General features: G+C 45.6%; 1 protein-coding gene across 1 annotated transcript in view; it reads right to left on the reverse strand.

The window, feature by feature from the left end:
- The window catches only part of mib2 (E3 ubiquitin-protein ligase mind bomb 2), a 70,800-nt gene that overhangs the window by 10,469 nt on the left and 38,197 nt on the right, over nt 1-22,134 (reverse strand). Inside the window, exons 13-18 of the mRNA XM_055061938.2 lie at nt 21,147-21,301; nt 17,837-17,963; nt 14,445-14,660; nt 12,534-12,718; nt 9,212-9,444; nt 4,302-4,657 (exon numbers count right to left, since the gene is read on the reverse strand). Coding sequence (XP_054917913.1) covers nt 4,404-4,657; nt 9,212-9,444; nt 12,534-12,718; nt 14,445-14,660; nt 17,837-17,963; nt 21,147-21,301 — 1,170 coding nt within the window. The 3' untranslated portion in view covers nt 4,302-4,403. The remainder of the gene's footprint in view (nt 1-4,301; nt 4,658-9,211; nt 9,445-12,533; nt 12,719-14,444; nt 14,661-17,836; nt 17,964-21,146; nt 21,302-22,134) is intronic.

Raw genomic sequence — 22,134 nt, forward strand, 5'->3', positions numbered from 1 at the left:
AAACAAAGGATAAAGAGGGCATCTTATGTTGACTAAAAAAAAAGAAGGAGGAAGAACTGATAGAACATTTTCCTTTTCAACTCAACCCGCCGTGGTTGCTTAGTGGCTATGGCATCGGGCTGCTAAGTGTGAGGTTGTGGGATCAGATCCCGACCACCGCGGCCGCGCTTCGATGGGGGCAAAATGCGAAAACACCCTGTACTTAGATTTAGATGCACGTTAAAGAACCCCAGGTGGCCCAAATTTCCAGAGTCCTCCACTACGGCGCGCCTCATAATCAGATTGTGGTTTTGGCACGTAAAACCCCATAATTATATTTTTCGACTCGGTGTGCTTAAGATAACAATGCCAAATTAAGCGTGCATACATCTGCCTTCTAAAGTAATGCACTGTTGTAAGACGGCCATTATCTCTGAACAAAATGAAGAAAAAAGAATGACAAATGAAATTTTTACTTCTCTCCTGTTTAAGCCAGTGTACTAGTATACACTATACAACCAACAACAGTATTCGCAAAAAAAAAAAAAGGTTACAAATATAGCAATGAGCAGTGCCTTGTACGACACATTTAGAATAGTAGTGTAAAAACATTAAGGCATGATTCTGCTTTTCCTTTTTCAATGCACTGTTTGGCCACCTGCACACTGTACTGGAATTAAGAGCACTGGGTGCTCTTAATCCTCCTGCAGTCATCTATGCATTATCAGTGGAAGGAGCGGAGTGCGGACAAACACATGGCTCGCAGGCCTGCAAAAACTGGCTCTCCAGCCTGCACCATTACACCCTGACAACAGAGGCAGCCGAACGGAGATATGGCCAGAAGTTGACAGCACAGTGGCAGTTGCCACTCCTGGACACACGGAGCCTTTGTATGGTCATTCATTCCAATTATTCTGCAGTTGTACTGTCCTCCTCGTGGCCATTACTGCACCTTGATGCCAAATTTTGAGGCCATCAACTGCAGAAGCATCAATGCGGACTTTACAAAAGCTTTCCGTCTGTGCTCAACGATGGGGGAAAAGACCAGGGTGACGATATGAATTTGGGTCAAAGAAGAAAAAGCAGGCAACTCTCTAAAAACAAGATGAAATAGCCAGAAACCGAAGCATAATTTCACTTAGAGGAAGGCACTTAAATGTGCAACTCGTTGGAACATACACATTTGAGAAGATGGCTTAAAACAAGAAAAACCTTTTTTTTTTAAAAGCAATTGATATCACTGATTGCAATGCTATGCTGCGCTAAGATATGATGACAGTTTCACAAGTTGTGTATTAGAAGAGGTAAGCAAATACCGAATATCAAATTTCATATGGTATATCAGAAAATTTAACATAAGCTTTTATTCTTCCACTTTTTATTAAAGTGGAGAAAGGCCTTTGAAGTGAAAATAGGTTATTTCAGAAATACTTTGCCGCAAAAAGTACTTCAATGCGTTCAGCAGAGGCGGAGTTATTGGCAATCAAACATGGCCTGTGCTGTACTCCCGTTCCTTCTTCAATGCTTTGCACTGTGAAGGCTATGGCCCAATGGGGTGTGCCCATAACGCTCCGCTCCGCCCGCTAAGTGTCACAGTGCCACGCAGTTCAAATTTCATTTTTCATAATAACGAAGGCGGCACAACTTCCACCTTTGGTGGCTACGATGCGCTAAACATAAGCCAAATGTGGTTGTCCCAAGTAAGCCGCAGTGCGTTTAGCCAGTGAACTCGTGGTGGCACCCTGCGGCGGCCGCGGTTTATCTACACCACGTAACCAATAGCAGCTCTACGTCAGGTATCAGCCAATAGCAGCCGTCTAAGGGAATGACACGATAAAGTGTCCGATGACAAAATAAAGCGTCCAGAAGAGAGCGAGGACAGGGCCTTCGGTTGAAAAGAGAGAGTTTCAGAGAAAGGTGACTTCGCGATTTTCTTGCGAGCTCCACGCACCGTGTACGACAGCAAAACTTGGCTGAGATGTTCACAGCAGCGTATGCTACCCGCAGACTATGTTATTTCACCAAGCCTGAGGGGTGGTTCAGAGCCCCTTTAACAGGGATCTTACTAGCTATCAGTAATGTAGGTGCCTATGAATCGAGATGTATAATATGCTGTACTCTTATTAAAGGGAACACAAAATTTGTATGCCAGCACTGATAACTCAATTCGTATACAAAGGTCTGGAAAATATTTTTTATCTATAGAATGTTTGTCAAATAGTACTAAGTGCTTTCTTCCCTCTGAAGCTGAAGAAATAAAGAAGTTGTCCTAAATACCAAGGGTGTTTTCAATTCAATAGTGAGCCCTACCGTGCCCTTTAAGGCTCAATGACCTAAATATACGGTGCCACAAACAAGTCCAAAAATGGTCGATGCTGTATATTCACGGTGCCGTCTATGCGTTTAAAAAGCGCGCCAATTTCCTAACTTTTTCTTTTGTGTTATGTGCTGCCACTATGTGGGAATACAGGTAATTTTTTTCGCACGCCTCCCTCTCTCGGTTTTCGTTGCATGGTTTGTTTTAGAGCTAGCTTGCTCCTGCGCGTCTATATACTACCGCTCGCGCATTGGCATGCACGCGGGCGGGCAGCGGTTTGGGTTTTGTTCCGCAGGCCGTTTCGGCTTGTTGCGCTTGCAAAACTGATGGCTATCTTGTTACTAATCGCTCAAAGGGTGTCTCTCGCCTGTCTCTCGCTCGTTTAGTGCTCACAGGGGTGCGCATCGGAAGAATGCCGCCGTGCATGGATTTCCATTGCCTTTTTTTTTTTTGGCACTCGGGAAAACTAATTGCCTCTGGTTGGCAACAAGATGAAGATTAACGGAAGTTTGTCACACGTTTTGCTTTTTTGACGGGCACACAACCACACAGTTTTCTTGAGTGCACGCACATACGCAGTTCTATTACGCTATGGATGCACATATTAGTGCAAGAGCAGGAACATTTGAGTCTTGCGAAATATTCTCGTATGCACATTTTCAAAGCCTTGAACTATGTGTATAAGAATGCATAAAATTTTTAATTCTTATAAGTTTATTTCCTTTCTTATTGTCGTTATTCATGTATAAAGAGTACATATATACCAACTCAAAGTATTTTTCTCACTTTACGGTCATCCGAGAAACAATACGGTAAATTTTTTTCGAGAGAAGTCCCGAAGAAGAATTGGAATCTGCAATAAAAAAATTCAACCCTGGGCGGTTGCATATGGCAAGAAAACATTGACCCTCAAAGGGTTATTGACAATCTCCTATTGCTTAGAAAGTACTGCTTTCCAGTTTTCTTCCAAGAAACAAGAGGCTTTTTCCATCTTTATGACAGGTGGTTTCTGTGGGTCATTGTCAGCTCGTTAAGGTGAATCTGCACGACTGCAAAAGGACAGAATGCCGCATCACACCACTCACTATCGCTCTGTGTGATCATCAGTGCTGCACGCGTTGCCGTAAAGAGTTCTCAAATCGGGAGGTCCAAGGAAAGATTGCGCGGTGAACACTGAACTCTGGTGTTCGATGTGATCAGCGTGACTTCTGGTGGCTAATCGGCCCGATCATCACACATGCTTCCATGCTTTGCACAAGCGCTGTTTTTGTTGTTCTTTCTGTTTGCATGGTAGTAATTGTTTTTATCACTCTGGTCGACCTGGCTGAGCCTTGTACAGATAAAGATTGGGCGGCGTGAGAATGCTGTGCGCGTCAAATCAAGTATTTGAGAAACCGAATATTAGATATTTGATTTACAAATCGAATTATTCAAAGATTCACTATTCGATTCGAAATTGAACATTCATTTATTCAATGCCTCTAGTTACTAATCCTCATTTTTAATATTTATGGTGTGCTCCAACCCAGGCCACCGAAAACATGCTCATGCAGACACACTCATGACTGCGACTATAAAATGTCAAATGCAGTACTATTTCTCCGATAATCTACTATGATTGCCAACTCAAATTCGCTTGTAATGGAAACTGGTCCCTTGAAATACAGACCTTCTTGATCTAGTGCGCATCCTTTAGGGCATAAGAACCAATCAATCGAATCAATGTCCCTTTTAATGCAGCTAAGTAAGCTAGTTGGTGAATACTTTGGAGCAAACTGCGAAAATAAAGGAAATGACAAAGATAGAAGGCACCGGGTAAGGTGCTGGCTTTTAAAAACAATATACCAATTTAGAGCACAAAAATAAAAAAAGTTCCATACTTGAAAAACGGGGAACACGACCATCCTGCACTTTCTGCTTTCTCTTTAGTTTCCCTTCTTTTTTTTTTTTTCCGACCCTTCCCTCCCGAAGTTGCTTTCTAAGCGACAACGCCACACTAACCTACCTTGGAACCACCACAGTGCGACGTGCAAGTGTTGCGTCGAGGTGCACGTGCGGTGATAGAAGAAAATAGAAGCCTCATTGCTGATGCCTGACGTAGAAGAGACTAGTAGAGAAAGATCTTGCGGGTGATAGCCCTACGACACATGTGACACATGCGAAGAGTCTGGGCACAGACGCTGCACGCTCCGTGTCCACACAGAAAGGCCACGTTGCGCCGCCGCTCCAGGCAGATGCTACAGCCCTGCCACTCTTCCATCTCCTGCAGTCGTAACTCCAGCTGCCGCAGGCGCTCCAGGCTCACGGGCCCGCCAGCGCCCCCTTGGCGGCCACTGCCTGAAGGCGCCACCGTCCGACCAGCTGGGGTACAGAGGCGAAACCCATTTATAACAAAGTACTATGCAACATGAAAATACCTTTCTTATATATTATCTGACATTCTTCATAAGCATACCATAAAAACCCGCATATAATACAAGGTGTTTTTTCCCTATTACCGTATTTACTTGCATAATGATAGCACTTTTTTTGTCAAAAGAATTGACGCAAATTCAGGGGTATGATCATTTCCCACGAAAAGAAACATTTTTTTTTTTCATCCCGCATTTGCTGCGGGATGACAAGCAGGCGGCTGCCGCTGTCAGTGCGGGACACCAAAACAAAAATGACGGCCGATGGAGCAAGCCGAAAGCGCTGAAAGCGATTATTTTTCTTCTCGTGAGTAGTACATTACGTGCACTGAAACAGTTTCTTCCGTATCAGTAATGAATAATATTGTTCATATCGGCAAGTTTGGGACAATAACATAGCCATGACGACTCTGAGGGGACAGAAACAGAGATGGGCACGCTTAGCTGCCAGTGACATAGAAACACATGGCGGGCATGCTGCGCAAACTGCGGCATTTGTCTTCACTGCTATTCCAATATGGCACGTTTCCGATAAGGGTGGGCAAATATATTAGCTGCGTTACAAGTGTCGGTGTATGAATAGGGTACACTTCTAACGTATCAGTGTAAACGTGGCCACTATCGTTGCTGCTCGCGATTTGTTGCGTGCCCACGATTGCAGACGAGAAGAATCGAAAGCCGCCCTTATGTTGTTGTTGTTGACCAAAGCCATTATGTAGCCTACAAATAATAAAGCCGAGGCAAGCTTGGTTGTAGCTTTTTTTTTTTTTTTCATGGAAGTGCGGAAAGTGATGAAAGGAATGAAATGGGGCATTTCCTCAAGAATGTTGGGTGCGTGCAGACCGCTTGGTCTGTCTTCAAGAGTCGTTCGTGTAGCATTCGACAGATGGTAAGCACGATACTCATTAGCTAGACTTGGCACTCAACATATCGCTGCGACAAGTTCAGGGTGCAATCATTGCGTGAGTGTGATCATTATGCGAGTAAATACGATATTAGTGTCACAAATTTTCGTTTCCTACTATACATGGATCCAAACAAAAATTTCAGTCAGAAATTTGGGCTAGAAGGTTTGGTTTCGTTATTGCTGCGTGGCTGTGGATGACTTCGTTATTGCTGTGTGGCTATGGCTTGGCTTCCTTTTTTGCTGCGTGGCTACGGCTTAGTTTTGTTATTGCTGCGTGACTACAGCATCGTTTCTTTATTGTTCAGTGTGCACCTTGGCAGCACACGTGCAAACCACGCTTCGCGAAGTGCATCTTTCTTGTTTTGCATTGAAGGACCAAGATGTCCAGACCACGAAAACTACTCTGCTGCTTTCAAGAGAAAGGCTATTTTAGCCGCACGGGACATCGGCAACAGTGCGGCCGGGAGGCAGTTTGGCGTCAACGAGGCAAGCATTTGCGGATGACGTCGACAGAAGGAAGCCTGTTTCACGTGCAGCGGAACACGAAGAAGCTTTCGTGGCCCGAAGAGTGGGACATTCCCTGAAATCGAACTCGCCCGGATGGAGTTCGTACGCCAACAGCGAGTCGCACATGAACGTGGAGCTTATGCAGGCAAAAGCTAAGAATCTTGCAAGAGAAAAAGGATTACCGAGCTCCGCCTTCAAAGCGAGCAAGCAGTGGATTTATCACTACATGTGCCGTGCTGGATTTTCCTTACTCCGTCGAACTTCGATTTCGCAAAAGCTGCCCGAATCTTTCGAAGAGCTGCTTGTAGCTTTCCAGCGTCACATTATTTCGCTGCCCAAGTCCAAGAACTTCTAGCTAGGGCAAATCGGCAATGCTGACAAAACGCCGGTTTATCTGGACATGCCAACGCCCCTCAATGTGCACGAAGGGCTCTAAACAAATTTATGTCCGGTCCACTGGCAACGAGAAAACGCGAGTTACTGTCATGTTGTCGCGCACGGCAGACGAACACAAGCGCCCGCCCTATGTCATCTTTAAGCGCAAGAGAGTGCCTAAAGGTGAAGAGCTGCCAAAAAATGTGGTCGTGAGATGCCATGAGAGACTGGATGAATGAGAATATTGTGCTCGACTGGATAAAGTTCGTCTGGTGTAGGCGGCCCGGCGCACTGTGGTCATTCCTGTCCATCCTCGTGCTGGACGCATTTCGGTGCCATTTGGCCGACTCAGTGAAGAGGCTGTTTAGCGATTGAAGTACGGAGTGCTATTTAAATAAATGTTTTCCTCGAGTTTTCCTGGCTCGTATTATACGACGATAAAATTTTTTTTTTCCATTTTGTGCCCCAAAATTTCACCTCGTACTATACGCGGGTTCGTATTATACATGGGTTTTTATGGTACTTTCATTACACACTGATGTCAGCGAGAAACGTTTCAGATCTACTTCATTACATCCAATATTTCGCTATGTCCAGGTTCGTTAGACATACACTGTAAACTAAGTACAGTGATCAAAACAAAAGCTTATTGTGTGCCTGTCGAGAACTGACAGCAACGAAACAGCTGACCGAGCACTGACTTTTTCACAGCTGCAGTAGCCCAATGGCTCTGGCATTGCGCCGCTGAGCTCAAGGTTGCAGGTTCGATTTCCACTGCATTTTGAAGGGAGTCAAATCCAGAAACGCTTGTGTGTTTACAATGGATGCACATTAGAGAATACCAGATAGTCAAAATTAATCCAGAGTCCCCCACTTCTGCATGCCTCATAACAGGATGGTGGTTTTGGCACGTAAAACCCCAGAATTTAGTTTCTAATTAGGCAAAATGGTTGGCTACATGTCCAGATTCTGCGTTCTGGCATATACCATATCTTTGTGCGTATAACCCACAGTAAAATTTTGATACATTTAACAGTAAAGTGGGGGTGCAGATTACCATATTTATTTGAATCTAAGCAGATAGTGTGTTTCAAATAATCATATGCCAAGCTCTAGGGTCGGCTTAGATTCAAGGACCTTAAAAAAATATGCAGGTTGCAATTTAAAATGATAAATACGGTGCATAGCTAGCGTCATCTAGAAAAGTCAGTATCGCAACAGCTATTAGTCACACCAGTAGCCAAATGAAGCACATGAGCGATGCTGCTGTTTTGACCTGGGTCGTATCGGCATGCGGTGTGGCATTATCGTAATGACACCAAACAGGCGATGTCACTATGGTGCTGGTTTCAAACGAAAAGTTGTGCTAGCCACAGAGGCATCGTCAAACGTTCAAGCTGGGCGGGACTTCGGCATCGATGAGAAAAACGTCCGTCGTTGGAGGGGGGCAACAGGACACAGTTTTTGCGTGTGCCGCAACGAGGAGATGACAGTGATGAGGAATATAAGCGCGCAATAACAGACTCTTTGGGGTGTATATTTGCCACACAACAATAATCGTCATCTGTCTTGCTTGCGTTTCCTTCCTTGAAAACGCTGCGCTCGCTACTTTCCTGTCGAGAATGCTCTGTAATGGTGATAACGGGCATGCCGTTCGTGACTTGGAAGTACCGGGCTCACTGCGTTAAAGAAAGGAAATGCGGACAAGACAGATGAGGATTATCGTTGTGTGGCAAAAAGGTGTAATTTTGCTTAAGAGAGCGTGCATGTGGTCTGGGCTATAGCGACAAGGCAGGCGGCGATGGTAACGTAGAGTGAGCTCAGCATGTTCATATTAAATAAATGCTGCTTTCATTTTGTGAACGCTGTCCTCACTTTTTTGTTCGGCCTACATTAGAGGTAAGCTTTTTTATTTTTCTGGCTTTGGACATTCGGGAGTTGGCTTAGAATCGGGGCCGGCCTAGATTCAAGTAAACACGGTATATGCGAATTTTGCCATGAAGTGTGGTTTTAAGGCAGCACGGAGTGCGCTGCCATGAAGCAACACCTCAAGGCAAGGTTCTCTGCCATTCAAAGTTTCGTTATCTCCTACAGAACCCCACCTCCTCCCCATCCCTGCATGTTGAAGTGCCCTCCTCCCCTCTTCATGGTCGCCCATTCTCCTCCGCATTACGGGTTGCCATATTGTGTTTAGTAGTTAGCGAGTAGCGCACATGGTGTTGGCTAACTCATACATTCATATGTCGCCCGTTCCTGTGGTGCTTCCTCTGTTTGTGCAAAGGGTTTTCTGATACAGCAGTGAGCCAAATCACCATCGGGATTTTCGGCTCAGTCGCGTTTGCTCCATCATCGTTGCTGATGCGAGGGCTTCTCCGTCCGTGCTGTCCATACGCTGTCGTGTGAGTGCTAGCAGCGAAGTGATTCAATTCACGTCAAATATCATGTGATTGGTTTATCCGCGATAAGGTCCAGCATGTGTATCCAGCCTTGTCAGCATCGCTGAAGCATGGGGGAACAGAGCTGCTGACCGAAGATACATGTAGACAAGTGCATCAGTAAATGGAGACTGTCTTTGCAAAGATTTGAGCAGTGTTGCATGCAGTTACTTCTGCAGATTATACGTGGGCATATCTTTTTTTACTTTCCGGGCTGTTGTAATTGGGAGTGTGGATTATATGTGGTGGTGGGCTACACATGCACAAATACGGTACTCACAGGCATCAAGCTTGCGAGTGATGACTTCGTGGCAGGTGAGGCACTTCTTCATGCGCACGCTGCAGTCTTCACAGGCCATACGGTGGCCACACGGCTCGAAAGTCACCGAGGCTGGTGACTCTAGGCATATCTGGCATTCAGCGACATGAGGCAGCTCATCAGCTGAGGAAACGGTCACTGCTGTTCCGGTGGATGGTTCCAGAAGGGGTGCCACTGTCAGCGCAGATGCACTTCTGCACACAGGAAAGAAAGAAAACGAAACTCATGTTGGGTGCCTTGGTGCATACTTAAATGCTACCTGCAATGAAATTCTTCACTGCTAAACAGCGTAGTTTCAGATAATATAGACATAGTCATCAACCTATTTCTTATACACCGACAGGGCCATAAAAATGTCAAAATAATGAAGAGTTTTAGTAAAGTGCAAGCTAGCGTTTAGTGCGCAAAATTCATTGCGTGCACACTAGTGCACATGTGCAGTATGCGAGAGGAGAGTTTGCATTTTGCAGCCGCATGCAATTTCGGTTGTCTGCAAGAGACAGTAACACTCACAAAGCACGGATGCTAAGAAATAGTGTTGTCAAACAAGACAACACCCATGGCTCCCTCTTCACTGTGAATTCTCATGATGGCTACGCACTCACTCTCGTTGATCGCCAATGACTATCGAAATGAGCTGTCACTTCCTCTAAACTCACCTGAACACTAGTTATGAGTGCACAGTGCATCCAATTTCTGAGATCGTTCAGCGATTCTGGTGTCCATAGGCCTGACAAGACGCGTCTGCATAGCAACAACAGAGTGGTTGCTAACGGATTGTCTTGGCTTGGATATGTTTGTCACGAGGCACCAGACGGCACCCTGTCTTTTAACCTAACATCCTACGAAGGTGCTTGCATTTAATCTACATAAGGTGACAAATGCTATTCTAAAATGGTCTACTAACGAAAAATGCTGCTTTGACTACTCTTAACTAGATGGCAAACCAATCAGCTTAAGAGCTTTTGCTACTCGCACCTAGATGGCACAGTTAAGTGTTGCACTTTGCGGCGCTTCCTTGTTTTACGCTATAGCAAAGCTCTATCGAAGCGTACTGCAAAGGTTTAGCATGTGGAACACGCTAATGCTAATGCAAGCATTTCACGCTATACTAAAGCTCTCTAATCAGTCAGTCCAGTCTATGCGTGTGATTTTGAGTGCAATCATTGATGCAGTCTATGCATACTAACATATCAAGGGTGAGCCTCCAGTGATCAGAGAACACTTTGCTGCGACGACTTGACGCTCACCACACACACCAGCTAGGCCTAACCAGCATCAATTAGTTGGGAGTCTGCGACTTGCACTTTTGTGTTGAGTCATGAAACAGTTTGCAGCAGCTGCATGGCACTTGGAAACCCAAGAAATTGCCTTGATTTTGAAAGTGACAGAACAGGTGGCAACTTTGTATGTGAACTGCAATGTTTTTTTGGCATGAAACATGAAAATCAGCCTGAGAAATCGGTCAACACACCTTGCAGTGTCCAAAATTTTGGTCGCCGTTACATACTGGTTCTACGGAGCAGGTGGTAGTGCTGCAGGGAAGTACTAATAATCAAGTAGGTCGGAATAAACAGGCGTTTGAGAAATTAGTTGGTGAATTACCTGACCACGCAAAATCCAAGTTTTGTGTTGTGGCTTGTGCACGCAAGGGGTGACAAACTCTGAAGTGCATTTTATATTTGAGATTGTACCCTACCTTAATGGTGCCAATTTAAACACCCTGCAACTCCACGCACTCCTTCGATTTTATGCAACACAGTGATACCTCGTTACAACAAACACTACATTAACAAACTGTTCAGATTAACGAACTTTTCAAAAATCCCCTGCTAACTTCTCATGGTTTCCATGCAAAATATTTCAGTGCTGTGAACTTCAGAATACTGAACTTTCCAGAATAACGATCGCTGTTCAGTTTCCGTGTCATATTAACAACGCCTCAGTACTACAAACTAATAATCCGAAATCTGGGAATTGTAAGATTTCCATGTATCCTTCATGGCAGCCGAAACAGTAGGCTAGCAGACGACAAGGCACATAAAGCAGACGCCATGGCGCATGGGTATGGAAAACCTGAGACAGCGCTCAATAAAATAATGCAGGAGAATTTTTTCTAATCTGTTGCAGAGGCAACGTCAAATCGGGTTTTGTGAGCGCATGCTCCACCCAGGCAAGTGTCACCAAGCAACGAAGGCGCTTCTCTTCTTTCTTTTGCCCTTCTTTCTGTGCACGCCTCTTTCTTTCACGCTTCTTTGTGAGGCCGTACTAGCTACACGCGCGGAGAAATATAACAACCGTACTCGGGGGGATGCCACACGGTCGCACTTCGCACTTTCCGGATGGTGTCATTTACACACACTTGCGCTTTGGAATAGTTCAGTTGTCACCTCGAGTGAGACAGTTGCAGTGTCCATGGCAAGGAATGTGAAAAACAAATTAAATAAGAAACATTGCACTTTGAAGGTGACATGTAGCTTCATTTTTGTCAGTAGTTTTCTCAGCGTCAGCGTCTGCTTTGCGCATATCACCCTTATCATACAGTGCTTTGGTGGTGCTTGGCGGCAGAATAGCAAGAGGGAAGGCCAAGACCCAACAAACAGCTATGTTTTCATAAATAGCTCAAACGGTGACAACTTATGAACTGATAGGTTGGTGGGTGGAATGGTCAATTTTGGGGCATTCGCTATAACAACCTTTCAGAATAATGAATGATTTTCGGTGGTCCCACATGATTCGTTATATTGAGATTTGACTGTAATACTTAAGAAAGAAAAGTCACTGCTTTTACGGAAACTTCAGTTGGTAGCAACAAGGGTCTGTTGTTTGGAGAGGAAAAAAGATCGACAAATTTGTGCCGTAGATCACAATGCCAGGAAATTCAGTTCACTTGTCATTACCACAGAATCTAAAGAATACTGACTGCAGCTGCACTAATGTAGACAACAGTTAGCAGAACACAGCATCTGGGACTTCCGTAGCTTTGGCATGCAGCATCGTATTCAGATACATAAACTGTACTAGTACATGCAAACAGTACAGTGTCGTACTGGCTGCGAGCGTAATCTGTCTATAAATACAGCTTTTCTGTGGAAATCTGTATTGTGGAAAGTTTGGCGCTATCTGTACATGAATTGTTCTTTTTCGCTCCCATCTCGTGCACCGCTTACACGAGCTGTATTCTTTAAATAAAGCAACACCATATGCAGAAAAGACAAGTACAGAATGAAGCACGCACAGTTGGCAAGCAACAGAAGAGCAGCCCACTGAGAAGGACGCTTACTCCCTGAGTGTACTCCAGTGCTGTAGCAACTCCTGGATGGCTGGGCTGCCGGCAAGGTCAAGTGGTGTCCGCCCCACCAAGTTTTGCCGGTGCAGGTCGGCACCCTCCTTGACGAGGAGGCAGGCAAGGGCCAGGCTGCTGCCGTCCACTTCCGAAGGACATGAAGCAGCCAGCTGGCTCGCGATCTGGTTGGGCATCACAGCGGGGCAGTAGTACTACTGATTATGAACTGAGAAATGCAGTTTAGTTTAAACTGTTTCTAATTGCTATCAGCATGTAATGCATATGTGATTATAACTAGTACTGAATATAACGAAGGTATCTTCGTATCCAATGCAACTTTTTATAACAAGGTTCAACTGTAGTCAAACAGCTGTCATGGACCCCTAGTTCTTCTCCTATGTTAACTAGGGCTTCCTCTGGGCAGAGTTGCCTACTTTACGAAGGTACTCATTTTTTGTACTAAAAACAAGTTTTCAAGTGCAGCAGTTCTTTAGTCAATTCTGTTTTCTCCCCTTTGTGTTTTGTTCTGTGCAATGCATCCCCCCCCCCCTTTTCTTGTTTCTCAAGATGGCCATTATACACAGCTCAATATTACGAAACTTACAATGCAGAATAGATCACAGAAATGGTCAGCTAAGCAACTTAACTTGAAGCGCCATCTTGCAAACTGAGGCTGCATTGGAGCATGCCATTCCAGTTTCGCGAGGACTAAAGTTACACACTACATAAGAAGCTGGTGACTTGCCGTTTACTTTCTTTTTGGAAGATGCTTCCGCAAGAAAACCAGATGCCATGGTGAAGCAGTAGCGACTAGAATGCCACACCATATCTCTAAATCTCAAGTTTGAGAACTGGGAATACAATGGATATCTCAGCCTGGACAAGACTTCAAGACTCCATCTCCCTGTGTATCCTTTGAAAATTATGGGGTTTTACAGGCCAAACGCACTTTATGATTATGAGACACGCCATAGTTGGGGACTCTAGAAATTTGGACCACCTGAGGTTCTTTAACGTGCACCTAGATCTAAGCACCTGGGTGTTTTCGCATTTCACCCCCATCGAAATGCGGCCACCATGGCTGGGATTCGATCCCGCGACATGCTTTTTGGTACTGCGAGCGCTGATACACATCAAGGCTACCATGTTTAGACATTACTTGTGCTGCTTCTCAGAACACCTTGTAGAGAAAGAGCATAGCCTCCAAAATGTAACATGGAAAAAGGAAGAAAAAAAAAAAAAAGAAATGCGCAGCTTCGCATCTGCGTTTTTATGTTGAAGGTCTTGAGGGAGGGAGAGAACCAACCTGCAACAGAGGCATTGGCCATGCCTGGCCAGGCGCGAACGCGTTTGTCTCCAGTCAGGTTTCAGATGGAAAGAACAACCCTGCATGACCCATGCGGCGACACCAGTGTCACCAATGTGCTCCTGTGCGCTAGCATTCTCCCCATCCACATGGTGCGAAGTTCGAATTATCAGTGGCGGTGCGGATTTCAGTGTGAATTAGCGGGATGCGTTACATATTGCTTTCGATATATTGTTAGACTGACCGCGACGGCTATTTCGAATTATCCAAACTTTCGAATTAAAGAGTTGTGAATTAACATGCTTTTGCTGTATATTGCATCTTGCACCTTTCATAACTGAAATATTTTGTGATTGCATGTTGACATAAATAGTGCTTGCGTGCTGGCCCTAGGGGTATGACGTATGCTTGTAGTACTTGCTTTCCGAGCCCCGGATGTCCTCAGGCTACTCCATTAACTACCTGACCGGGGCAAATAAAGCACTAATTTGAAGACGTCGCTCAGGAATTCTACGGTATGATCTTTTCTTTAGCTGCACCTCCTCTTCAAAACAATGAGACAACGCAAGCAGAACCGGAAAATTGGGCAAGAGTAGACGCACCATGGCTGTGGCTGGTGCCTCGCCATTTTCGGGGATCTGCAGGACCTGGCGCTTGAGCAGGGCCAGGTGCAAGGCTGTGTCCCCGTCCTCGTCCTGCGCATCCAGCTGGGCTCCCATGCCCAGCAGCAGCTCCACGATGCCACACTGGCCCTGGCTGACTGCGAGCAGCAACGGCGTCTGCTTGCGGTTGTTGCGCACGTCCACATCGCATTGGCCCTGACCCAGGTGGAGAGAAAGCAGAAGTCCGACATTACCACTACACTTTTACCCAATTACGCTGTCAAACACCAGCATTAAACTTTTATCGGCAGAGGGCTGGTCTGGCGCCCTCCCCTCTGTGCCCAACCTGTGGAGAAGATGAGACAATAAATCTTTTTTTTTTTTTTTTTCTGCTGCTGTTTTTATTCTTTAAGGAAAAACATTTTAGAATCGACGCTCAGACAACATAGTTTAAGCTTTTTCATTCCGAATGTTTTTTTCTACAGGAGCCTCCTCTCTTGGAAACAGCCATGGAGAAATTCACAGTTGTTTCGGGGCAATTCTCTTAAATTCTTCATACAATTACTTTTATTAATCTCCTTCTGACAATCTTACCAATTTTAGCATCTTCCTAGTACCATCCAAATCTTCACCAATACCCTGCAGTGGGCATGTGCCATGGCAGAAGGATATCCAAATCCAAATCCACTAAACTGACAAGCTGGCAGATTCTTGCAACTACATGTACACCAGGTGGCCCACAGCTCTGAGGAGCATACCAGTGGGTTCTTCAAGCTCTGCACAGCATTAAAGGGACAACTAAAGGGAAACACAACATCTATTTACACTAACATGGCCCCTTAACTACAGGCAGCAGGGAAACCAGTGCAAACATAGCAGACAGGAACGACAAAATTTTCTAGACTACTTGACAACAAATCATGTACCTATGTAGCTCCTATCCTCAAACGTGAAGCATACGTGCAGCACAGAAATGTAATAACAAGTGAAGGCTCACGAGCCTATTTTTATGTTCACTGCAAGATAAAGGTATCTCCCAGCGATCTCCATTTACCCCTGTCTTTCCCTAGCTGATTCCAACTTGTGCCTGCAGATTTCCTAATTTCATTACCTCACCTGATTTTCTGCTGCCCTCAACTGCGCTTCCCTTCCCTTGACACCCATTCTGTAGCTCTAAAGGTCCACTGGTTATCTACCCTATGCACTGAAATTGAATATAATTAATTGAATTCTAGGGTCTTACTTGCCAAAACCACGATTTGATTATGAGGCACACTGTAGCGGGGGACTCCGGATTAATTTTGACCATCAGGGGATCCTTTGCATGCCCCCAACGCACAGGACACAGGCATTTTTGTATTTTGCCCTTATCGAAATGTGGCTGCCACAGCCAAGATTTGATCCTGCGACCTCATGCTTAACAGCACAACACCGCAGCCGCTAAGCCACCACGGCGGGATACCCTACGCATTACATGGCGTGCCCAGCTAACAGAAACACTGAACCATTACGTGCCCTGCACTTTACGCAGTCCAGTGAAAGGGGCCCTCACCAGGTCTGGCCATTTTGAGCTGACAAGCGCAAAGCATACAATGCACACTAACAATCGTGTTTGCAAAGAATTACATCGCTACGCGCCGCAGAAAGATCTGAAATTTCAATCCGAACACCATTTTCCCTTTCTCTCGTGGCGACCGCACTCCAAGCCGGATGGTCATGTAGTCGTGTCCCGGCACCTACGTGGTCGTGTCCACAGTGTGACGTCGCTTGTGGTGACGCGTGACTTTGAGAATTATTCAAGGCAACAGTTGCTATTTGTGTGATCTGTTGCTTGAATTGACGAATTGAAGTTTGGAGAAATAACAAAACACACAAATGGAATGTCTGCGCATTTTTTGTTTTACTTCGCACTGATGCAAGAAAGATGTACTTCCGCTTCGTCTGCTTGTTCCCACGGTCGTGCAGTCATGTGTGCAGGTACCGAAACTATGCCATTTTCTACCGTGTTCAAGCAACGTGATCATGCTCTGCGATCCGCTTGTTCTGCCTCAGTAATCATGTGGCACTGAATTATACCGCTAGTCATGTGTCCTTGTGCACAGCGCACAAAATCATGTGTAGCGCAAAACTAGACAGTCACAACAGCTTGTGCGCAGCGCCGCAAAATTAAACAAAAAAAAAAAAGCGAGGAGAAAAAATTGAAGGCAGGGCCCGTGACGTATGCGTCACGCGATCCTCGAGGTTGGGTATGGGAGGACATAGGGAAGAAATTTCGCTTATGGAGGCTAGACGGGGCGAGCGGAGAGAGTGCCTCACTATGCACTGGAGCTCGCCTTCTGAAATCATTGGTTCGCGGCACTGAAATATTTCTATCTCGGCTATTATTGAGCCAATTTGAAAAATTTTTTTGCAGAACGCTCCATTTCGGCAGAACGTTCCATAACAACTTCCAATGTATAACCAAAATTTGCTATGGGGCCTGGTGAGGCGCCCTTTAAGAACTGCGCAAAGAGCGATAGAACGAAAAATGTTAAGCGTAACATTAAGGAGACAGGAAAAGAGCAGTGTGGATCAGAGAGTGAACAGGGATAGCCACTACTTTAGTTGATGGGATGTAACTTCCAAAAGTAACATGGGGCCACAGGAGATGCCATAGTGAAGGGGCTCATAAATTTGACCACCTGGGGTTCTTTAACGTGCACCAACGACTTCATATGTAAGCATTTCTGCATTCTGTCCCCATAAAAATGCGGCTGCCAGAAAGATAACATGGCATAACACGAAAAAAATCAATTACAGACGGCTCCTCAATGAAAAGTGTCAAACGCCCTGCGCACCCCTCCCTCCCGAAGAAAGCAATAACATAAAAATGATACAAAATGACTGTCATTTGACAAACATGACTTTTAACAATGTCAGTCCAATGAGACAACAATGCAAATGACGACACAAGAACCACGACGGTGAATATGAGACACCAGGATGACCATGACAGCACTTTTATGACACCATCAACACTGATTGCATGACAATATGACTGCTCCCATGTTGCATAGCTGGGATCAAGTCCTGGATGGGGACAAAAAGTAATTTACTTTTCTTAGAATTTGTTCTTCCAAGGAAACACTATGACAAAACATGGCAATGCTTGCGAAAAATGGCACAAATACTAGAAAAAGCACCTTACACAACTACCACTGTAAAAGCTTGTGATGTAAGTACTTTGAGAAATCAGTTCCAGAACTTTGCATGGGAAGACAGATCACGCCAGTAGCATGTGGCAAGTACAGAGCGTAAAATAATAAGCAAGCATCAGAGAGAACCTGTTCTACCAAAGACCAGAATGGACCTTGAGAAAATTATTAAATTTTAACATGGCACTGTGTATGTACCTGTGTCAGCAAGGTCTCCACAACAGAGTAATGGCCGTTCAGAGCCGCAAGGTGCAGTGCTGCAAAGCCATCATCCTTCTTGATGTCGACAATCTGCCTTGTCCGTGACAGCAGCTTTTCTGTCGCACTAGGAATAGAAGGGCATGACGTTGACACCCCAAGCAAGGTGATGAAAGCATATGTGAGACAGATTTCATATCGTTATTGATTTGATATTTGAAAGTGCAGCTTCTTAGCATAGTTTGTCACCTTAACAGGGCAGTAAAATATAATCTGTACTCTGTAATTACGTAGGGGAATGCTAATGAAAAGCACTGAACCAATATATACTGGTAAAGTTGAAGAAAAGGTTAATGGATCAAGACACAGGTGAGTCATTGGCAGACATGGGCAACCTCAGAGGGCAAGTCTTCCCGAATGCATCCTCACCCTCATCTGCCCTCACATAGTGAGGTGAGGGTGAGGGAGGGAAGATGTTATGAGTTTAGGGCAAGGGAAGGTGACAGACACAATGTGGGACTAAATGAGGAAGACACAATTCATACAGCTGAAGAGCAGAGAAGTCACCTAAAGACTATGCATGATGGGTTTGAGGTGTGAAGTTTTTGAAGCGCACTGGCAGGAAGCCTCTTGAGTTCAGATGTACGTAGGGAACTGTTTCAATGCGCACTCGGCGCATTCGACTTGCTCCGTCGGCTGCCATTTTCGTTTTGGTGTCCTGTATGGTTACAGTGCGGGAAATTCAACCCGCGTAATGATCGCACCCCTGAATGTGCGTCAATTTTTTTTACAAAGAAGCGTGATCATTATGCAAGTAAATACAGTAATACACAATGAATCACAAGCCTAATGATTGGCTGTTGCGAATCCTGTGAATGTGGTTTTGGTTTTGTGTCAAATTGTTTGTAGATGGAAAAAAGGTGCACATTAGAAACGACGAGACAGACAGACACACACGCACGCACGCGCACACACACACACACACACACACACACACACACACACACACACACACAGACAGACAGACAGATAGGAAAGGCAGGGAATCGACTAAATATGGTAATCACTCACTGTAAGCGTATGTTTTTGCCTCAAAACCTGCCAAGGCAAGGCAAGAATCTGCATATTTTCTTAAAAGATAAGTGTGTCCTCGACATGTTCACAGGGGAATACGACATTTCGGGCTTTTGATATTAAGGTCTGTGGGGCAATGTCTGCAGGGTCCGAATAGTACCGTATTTACGCGCGTATAACCCGCCCCTGCGTATAACCCGCACCCCTAACTTTGAACTCGGCGGAAAAAAAAAAAAAAAACTCGCGTATAACCCGCACGTTTACCTGAAAAAAAAAAAATGAGCGCTAGAAAGATGCAACTCACACTCAGTGATCATTTCGTTTTCAGAACATTTATTCAAACGACCGCCACCACGTCACTGGTTATCAGATTCTTAATCGTCGCCGCTCTCACTACTGCCATCCGAGGCTTCATCGCCACTCTCAAAGACGTAGTCGTCCTCGGAACCATCCAAACTATTACTGATCGCACATTTTTTAAAGCTTTTCCGCACCAAATCGGCCGGTATCGCTTTCCACGCATCCACGATCCACTGGCACAGCAATGGAATATCAGGCCTTCGCACGCGTCCCGTCGGTGTGAGGGCGTAAATGCCGTCGGCCATCCACTGGGCATACAGCCGCTTCACGTGTGCCTTGAACGGCTTGTTCAGGCACACGTCGAGTGGCTGTAGCATGGACGTCATGCCGCCAGGTATTATGACGAGGTCGGTGCTGGTCTCGGCAAGGCGAGCCTTCACCGCATCAGTGCAGTGGCCTCTGAAGGAATCTAGTACGAGCATCGACCGGCGTGCCAGCAAGGCACCTGGTCTTCGCTCCCAGATTACTCGAAGCCAGTCACCGACTAGGCCACTGTTCATCCACGAATTTTCTTCCGCACGCACAACGATTCCTGGGGGCAGTGGAATGCTAGGTAGCGTCTTGCGTTTGAAAATGACATACGGGCGCAGTTTCGTGCCGTCAGCCAAAGCGCATAGCATGACTGTGCAGCGCAGCTTGGCATTTCCGCCGGTCAGCACGCTGACTGATTTGGAGCCCTTTTTTTCCATGGTCGTGTCCATCGGCATCTCAAAGTACACAGGTGTTTGATCAGCATTTCCCACCTGAGACAGCAAATAGCTGTGCTCCTTCCGAAGTGCGATCACATATCGTTGAAAGTTCAACAACTTTTCCTCGTAGGCTTCAGGAAGCCGCTGGCACATGGTTGTTCGCCGCCGCATAGAAAATCCATGTCTTCGCATGAAGCGCTGAAGCCATCCACGGCTTGCACGAAACTCACGTGGAATGTTCAATTCCCGGGCCAACTTCAGGGCTTCCATTTGCGCCATCTCAGTCGAAACAGCGTGGCCACGACTTCTCTGCTCCTCAATGAACTTCGCAAGCTGCGTCTCGAGGTGGGGGTACGCGCCAGTCTTCGGACCCCGAAACGCTCGCCTGTCCCGGTTCGTTGCTTCGAGACTCTCTTTTTTCTTCCTCCAGTCGCGAATGCACCACTCGTCGACGTCATGCTGTCTTGCAGCAGCTCTGTTGCCGATTTCTTCGGCAGCGGCTATAATCTTTAGCTTCTCTTTCGCTGTGAAACACTGCCGTCGAGTCGCACTCATGATGCCAAAACAAAGCAGGCAAACAGTGCAAACTGGGGTAAGTACACTAAACAGCGCCTAACGCGAGGCTCAACAATGCTGGCCTTTCGTTGGCCCTTCATCGGCTTGACAAGCGTCGATGACGATGGGGATGGCGGACTACACGGGGAGGCCGCCGCACATTGCGGTGAAGCCGACCCCCCCCCCCCCCTCCCAAGGAAAAAATTCGCAGATAACCCGCACCCCCACTTTTTAAACGCGTTTTTTCACATTTTGGTGCGGGTTATACGCGAATAAATACGGTAAGTATGCTACAGGGGCATGTTCTTTTTTCTTTTCTTTTTTCTTTTTCTTGGGCCCTAGAACTGCACCATTGCCTTATAATGATGACAGAAAAATCGTGACCAAATTATAAACAAATAAACGCGGTGATTATCTATCTCACACAAGAGATGAAAACAAACATTTTCTTTTGGAACAACGATGCACAACTTCCACAAGCAATCATCCCCAAATGGCTGCAAACATGCACTGCCTTCAATAAGCAAGACAAACACTTTCACTATAGAATGGTGTCCTCTATGGAGCAAATAAAAGCACCTAGGCAACACTGAAATCGCATCAGTTTCTGAGGAGGTCAGAGGCAAACTCACAAGTTGTTGCCCTTAAGAGCCGCATGATGAAGTACGTTGAAACCCCGCTTATTCTTGAGCGAAAAATCGACTTCGGGCACGCTGATAAGCAGGTCTATGATGTCAACGCTGTCCTTCCCAATGGCGTCGTGAAGGGCAGTATCCCCGTATGTGTCCTGCATTCAAAGATGAAGTGTTTAACACAATGAAGGATACGACACCAGCTGCAACATAAAAATTCGGCAGAGACACTTAAGACTGCTTACGTGAGGGAACGCGAAAGCATCGTAGTCAGTTTGGTGAAATGTTTTCGTTTAGGTGACGACACACGGGTAAATATCCATGTGTTCCTTCAATGCCATTTCGCATTGAAGGATCGTAAGCGTGTGATAGAAGACGATGACCGATGGTGACCCACACAACATCAAAAGTGTTCAGCGGGCTTTTGCATATAGGGAAGACGCGGTGCCAGGTTGTGCAAGACACTGAGAAATTTGACGTAAATTTGAGCATTTCTCGATGTGTGTTTACTCTTTGTGCCGTCGGCCATTTTTGATACCATCTTGTGGTCACGCCGCCATCGAATTTTCACGAAATAGGACATATAATGCTTTTGCATTAATACAACTGTGTGAGAAAACTGGGCTGGTCGGTGATCAGAACCCTGCATCATGATTGGCCAGCAGTCAAAAAACAGACTGGCTGGTGATCAGAACTGCGAATCGTGGCATTCAAGAAACAGGCAGGACATAGGAAAAAGTGAGCACAGGTCAAATGCAAGACCGTAAGTGAACTTTACTGCAGAACAGTCCTGGGAAATAAAAACAGAGATGTTCAATTAATAAAATTTGCTAATCGAATTGAATATGAACACACCATTGAGAAACACTGACTTCCAAATACTGAGTTTAATACCAAAGTTTTCTGCTTCTGAAAGTTTAAATCGAAAATGCACCATGGAGAGGAAAGGCAATACACGTACACACGCCCACATACACGAGAAAACACA

Source organism: Dermacentor andersoni, chromosome 3 (genome assembly GCF_023375885.2).
Source record: "Dermacentor andersoni chromosome 3, qqDerAnde1_hic_scaffold, whole genome shotgun sequence".
NCBI lineage: Eukaryota > Metazoa > Arthropoda > Arachnida > Ixodida > Ixodidae > Dermacentor > Dermacentor andersoni.